The sequence below is a fragment of the Montipora foliosa genome, chromosome 2 (assembly GCF_036669935.1).
Source record: "Montipora foliosa isolate CH-2021 chromosome 2, ASM3666993v2, whole genome shotgun sequence".
Taxonomy (NCBI): Eukaryota; Metazoa; Cnidaria; class Anthozoa; order Scleractinia; family Acroporidae; genus Montipora; species Montipora foliosa.
Genome location: NC_090870.1, coordinates 9,472,496 through 9,478,495, shown reverse-complemented (window position 1 = coordinate 9,478,495; position 6,000 = coordinate 9,472,496). Strand labels below are relative to the sequence as shown.

General features: G+C 40.2%; 1 protein-coding gene across 3 annotated transcripts in view; it reads left to right on the top strand.

Annotated features, from left to right (window-relative positions):
- The window catches only part of LOC137992350 (adhesion G-protein coupled receptor V1-like), a 104,017-nt gene that overhangs the window by 71,534 nt on the left and 26,483 nt on the right, over window positions 1–6,000 (top strand). For all 3 annotated transcript variants that reach the window (XM_068837637.1, XM_068837638.1, XM_068837636.1), the window contains exons 55-59: window positions 56–267; window positions 2,269–2,476; window positions 2,892–2,982; window positions 3,518–3,655; window positions 4,588–4,769. In XM_068837637.1, the coding sequence (XP_068693738.1) occupies window positions 56–267; window positions 2,269–2,476; window positions 2,892–2,982; window positions 3,518–3,655; window positions 4,588–4,769 (831 nt within the window). The remainder of the gene's footprint in view (window positions 1–55; window positions 268–2,268; window positions 2,477–2,891; window positions 2,983–3,517; window positions 3,656–4,587; window positions 4,770–6,000) is intronic.

The window sequence follows — 6,000 nt, the reverse complement described above, 5'->3', positions numbered from 1 at the left end:
GACGAACCTTTGAGACCCGCACTGGAGAGCTAATCGGTCGACTTATTCCCAACAGGTCAACTGGCAAATAACTGGCCCATCTGATGGTGTCAAGACCACCTCCGGCACTGTAACATTTCTTGCCAACGAGGATCAAAAGAATATTGTGGTGGAAATAACTTCTGATGACGTTCCCGAAGTGGAAAAGGTTTACAGCTTGCAAATCGTGTCAGTGGACGGAGGGGCTGATTTGGATGCTAGACATGCTAATGTTACCTTTAGAATTAGGTTTGTTGAAATGCAGTGCTTCCAAATAAGAGAGAAAAAGAACGCGATGAAGTGGCTAGTGTTGCCGCCGGAGGCAAAAAGTATAAAAGTGAAAAAACTTTGCTTCAGTACGCTTTCTAGTTTTTATTATTGACGATGAAAACGGTAGACTTGTCTCAAAACATGTAATCATAATTTATTGTTTGGGAGATTTAAAAAAGGAGAATGGGACGTTTACCCGGTGTCGGGAGATTTAAGACCCGGTTCGATTTCGTTGAACTGCGATTTTGACTGTTAATTGTTGGGGTGGCAGACGTCTTCAACACGTGATCACGGGATCAGAGGCCTGGTATTCAGTCTGAGGCTGCAGCCGTGGTTGTTACTATGGATACGGACATGGATACGTCGTTGAAAGATCGATTAGTGCGCATGCGCATAGCAAACAACGTTGAAAGAAGGTGGCAAACGGCTTCATCTTCATTCAACATTGGCGATATCAAAGGAAATGTGAAATAATAAGAAATTCTGAATAGTTAAAACGCTTTTAAGGTGGCTCAAAGCAGTTTCCAGCACTTTCCAACGTAGACGTAGATTTTTGTTGGGTCATAATTACTACTCCTTATCAATTGATGCTACAATTATGGTATCAAAATACTGCCCAATCACTAGCCAACACGTTGGTATTATTTTTGTGACACAATAGGTTACCATAGCAATACTATGACCTGCTAAAAACACCCTTAATTTCAGCTTTAAGCGCTTATATTTAGAAAACGGCACGGTGAATTTTTTTCTTATTACAGAATTTTGATTAGCAGGATAAGATGTAACTTTTGGCAAAGTTTAAAAAAATTCTGTACATGGGGTTCAGAGCCGTCTTAATTTTTCGAAAATTTTAGGTGGCTCTGAACCCCATGTACAGAATTTTTTTAAAATTTGCCAAAAGTTAATCTTATCCTGTTAATCAAAATTCTGTTATAAGAAAAAATTTCATCGTGCCGTTTTTGAAATATAAGCGCTTAAAGCTGAAATTAAGGGTGTTTTTAGCAGGTCATAGTATTGCTATGGTAACCTATTGTGTCACAAAAAGAATACCAACGTGTTCACCAGTGATTGGGCAGTTTTTTAATACCATGATTGTAGCATCAACGGATGAAGAGTGTCTATGATGACACATCAAAATCTAAGTCTTGGAATGTGTTGGAAACTGTTTTGAGCCACCTTAAACTCAGTCAACATCGTTTCAACTTCGATTCAACATGTTTCGACATCGTATTTACGTAAACGGCAAACCTCAGAGTGAAATTTGCGTTTAGCCAAAAGTGGAAGAAAGTTGTTTTATTTTAGCTTACATCTGGCCTCTTGGGTACATGTACCGAGCAACTACTCTAAAGAGAGAAAAGGTAGAAAAGAAAATCTTCATGCTTTTGTGGCAATCAGTAAACTGATCTATCAATCATACGTGGAATTGGTGGGGTCAGTAAATAGGCCATTTCCGACTTCGTGTCTGCCTCCACTTCAAAGCGAGTCTAACTGCGAAGCTTTTCTTATGAAAATTTGTTTTCATTCATATGTAAAGTAGAACTAATTACCATCACAAAAATTTTGCACTTGGACTCGCTTTGAAGAGGAGGCAGACATGAACTCGGAAATGGCCTATTGCAATACATCCGTCACGTGATCATTATAGCGGTTTTTGAAGAGGTAAAGGAAAGAACTTTATTTAAATGTCTAGTCGTTCGAGCGCTGGAGCACTAATTGGGGCACTGTAGGCTAAAATTAACAACTCAGTAACCCAAATCAAGTCAAACGTCAAATGTTGCTTTTTGGTCAGTTTCTCCTTCATTACTTAAGGCCCCGAATGTTGGCCCGGCCAGAGATGAACGCAGGAATTCCCACACAGTGGGAACTATTAATATTGTATCACCCGGCATTGTCATTTCTCGGCTTTCATGTTGTTCAAGAAAGTTACTAACATGAATATGAATTGTTTTTTGTTTTTGGTTTTGTTTTTTATGGCAGTGCCAATGATGAACCTCATGGTGTATTCAAGCTTCAGCCAGGAGCTCAGAGAGTTGAGGTCACAGGAAACACTCGACAGCTGCAGTTCGCTGTACAGCGAGAGAAAGGGACATTTGGCACTGTGGACATACAGTATGAAGTGCGCTATTCTCAGTGGTATCCAGTGGAAATGAAAGGAAGTGTAGAAGTTGCCGATAAACAGAGTTCGGTGAGTGGATCTGTCTTTGACCTGTTGTCATTGGCATCGTCTTTAGTGAAGACCACCTTATTATTGTGTTCTCACAGGGGAACTTCAAAACAAAACTCTTCTTTTTTCCTCGAATTTGAAAAGTCTTCAACAACAACGGAATTTGAGAGCTTTATTCAAAGTACCGGTACTATGAGCATTTCGCGTCACTTTCTTCGGATCAGGGATTTTGAAGTCATCAATCATGACGAACCGTGGGAAAGGAAGATTTCCAAGTAAAATAAACGACTGCCCTCTGAAAGGTTCGGCGAGCGAGTGTTTTCTAAAAACGGTTTTGCGTTCAAACTCGTGGGCAAAGTAGTGATTTGTTGTCGCTGTAGCTCTTTAAAGCACAAACAAACGTCGTTTTGTCTGATCATTATTCCTCTTATTTTAGGTTTTTAAGAATATTCCTTTGTCTGCGTTCCTACATGTGGGTTCCACTTTTACTATTATGCTGACAGGAGTTCGTTACAGCGATAGTCAAGGTTAGTGGTTTAAGGTCAGAGACTCCACTTTAACTGGCCGAGAAAAGAAGACGATTTGGGACTCACCAATTGCCCATTGGGTCTTTGAAAGGATACCTTTAAATAATAAAGTAACGTAGGTGATTTTACAGTAAAAGATTAACTTGGTATCGACGACCAGAACTTCTACATTTCAAACAATCTGATTTTTATCCTTGATTTTCATCTTGGCTCATCGCTGTCATGTTGGTGCTGAAACAAGAGACTTGTTATCCACCTTTTTTTTTGCAACTTTTGTGTATGTTGACTATTAAGTGGTGGTTGCCCAACCAGGTTACCTTTTTCGGGTGACAAGTCACAGTACACATATTTTTCATTTGCACTCACATTTTGAAATTTTGAAATTTAGCGTTGGTAAGTAGTGATGGCTTTGGCTGTCGCTGTCGCCCCCAGATTTTACTCAGGTGTTTGCGAGTCAAGGTTTCGTTGAACAGCGTAACAGAAACCAAAATTGCGCATTGAGATCTCTAACACATTATTGGTCTTTCTTTTTTAGTTCCGATGACTTCTATATCCCCAAAACTATCAACAGATTCTCCAAGTGACAGATCAGAAGTTGTGCCACTTCCAGAGAATGCCGCCAATGCTGTTCTCAAGTTCGCCGACAATTCTTTGAAACTGACTGTGGGAGCTAGTACGTATTCAAATAGAGGAAAAAAATAGAGAGAAACAATTGTCTAGACAGCAAAGTTCTCCTCATAAAAATTGATGTTTAATTTGTTTTGATTATATAGATACTGATTAAATTCCAGGATTTTTCCTTTTACTAAAAAAATCATATCTTCATCGTGCACAGTGAAGATACTATTTTTATCTTTCACGTGTGAGGATATTGGTGTCGCCATTGTTACTAACATGATTAGCCAATTACAAGAGAGCTTCCCGCTCAGGCACACCCGCACACTTAAATTGCACTATTTTGCTGTTTCGAAAATGAATAAAAAAAAGTTGTGTTTTATGTGGAAATTTCATCAGTATCTATAAAATAAACAAAACATTACATTGCCGCTTGGGGATACGAAATTTATCTTCTCGTGCTGAAAGTATCTCTCACGAATGAGCGAAGCGAACGAGTGAGAGAAACTTTCAGCACGAGAAGATAAAATTCCACGCGCGGCCGTGTAATATCTCTATTTATTTTTTAATCTTCTTGCCTATCTTCATGATTTGGACAATCACAGTCACCTGCATACCCTTTCCCTACAGGGGAGGACAAGGGGGGAGGGGAGGGCGGGATTGAACCGAAAGGGTCTGCACCTACAATCGGCGTCAAAATGAGTTGACACATTGTGTCTGTACAGCAGCTTTTATGCGTAAATAACAGGACTATTTGTAGCCTAGCAAGCGCACCGGTGTCTCAGCTGGTTGAATGCGATGGATTATCATGCAACTGTTCCTTCAAATTGTTGTAGTTCTGAGTTTGCAGACTGACGGGTCTGGCTTGCCGGGTGGTTCTGACAAAAAGCGCCCTTTGTATAAGCTACTTTTAATATCTTCCTGTAATATTCCTTACCGTGGACTTGTGTCAGAAGCCGCTTTGATCAATGTGTTTTTCTTTCGCCATAGATAACGTGGTTTCTTCCATCACCGTCCTTCGTGAGGGTCTGTTTGGCAGCGTCTCTGTAAATGTCGCCACGGGATCTCTTGCTGGAACTTTCCCAGCTGGCTTCTCTGCAGGACAAGTTTTGATCAGCGGCAGTCCTCTGTCGTTCACTGGATCCATCAGGAACGTAACATTTTCTGCAATTGTAAGTTTCTAGTCGACTGCATCCAATATCCTTTGAATTCATCAGTCAACTATGTTGGAATTGTTTCTGTGCATCGGCGTCACTCGTTTGAAATGAACGAAATGATGATCTTTTTTGAGGATGCCAACTTCACTAAAGCTAGTGATTTACAGAAGGACTAATTTGGGCCATTATACAGGGCTTGAAATTAACAATGAAATCCAGTCGCAATTTTGCGACAGGATACGAAAATTTAGTCGCAATTTCGCAAATCGTCGCGCAGCATTGTGTTGTCAGCGGTTTAGCAAATCAAAATATGAGCCCACAATACTTGTGTGTTAAGAAACCGCTGAAAATGGCGAATAAAGTCGAAGGTATGGAGTTGTGCACGTAACATCCCAGCTAAATTTCGCTACAATTACGCTATCTTCAGATAGAAAGAAAATTCATGCATGGCGAGAAACAAAGTAACTTTGTCATTTCTTTATTTATGTTAGCAAAAGCAGCAGCAAAGTGGCAACTGCTAACCCTTTTGTTTCGAAAGAGCGAAGGGGAAAAATTCAGTCGCAAATGCGACTGTATTGGTCGCAATTTCAAGCCCTGGTTAACAAAAATAATAATTTGCAGGATGAAGTGTGAAAATTTAAATGTATATCGGCATAGAGAAAAACGAAGAACTGGGTATCGAGAATTACTGAATTGCACACAAAAAACAAGTGCGTAATGAAGGAAATACGAGGAATCAGCTTTGGAAAGCCTTGATGGACAAAGAGGCGGACCCCCCAATAGAGAAGCGAATTCCACTCATTTGCAGCAAAGTTAATACTGGTTCAGTGGTCCCACCTTCTTTTGCCTGCGGTTTTCCAAAGATAAAAATGGCAAAGAAGTGAATAATTTGCTTGAAAATAATTCACTCTTTTTGTAAAAGAAATGTAAAAGCAAACGCTTTTGTTTTCAGTGGAAGTTAGTGTCTTAGCCGTCGAGCAAAATTTCAGGGACTCCAAAGAAACACCAGTGATCTGGCTGTTTAGAAGGATTGAGAGATTTAAATTTGGGATCACCGAAGACAGATCCAGACAGAGTTCAGTGGCGGATGGGAACCCAGGGCAACCACATGCAAATCCGACCCTTTAACTACTGGACCACACCACTGGTGTGATCGACCGACAGTTTTGTGAAAAATCTGTTTGCGTTTGAATACTGTGACATCTAATAGGAATTATGCTCCGAGAATTTAGTGCAAGCTGAAAGC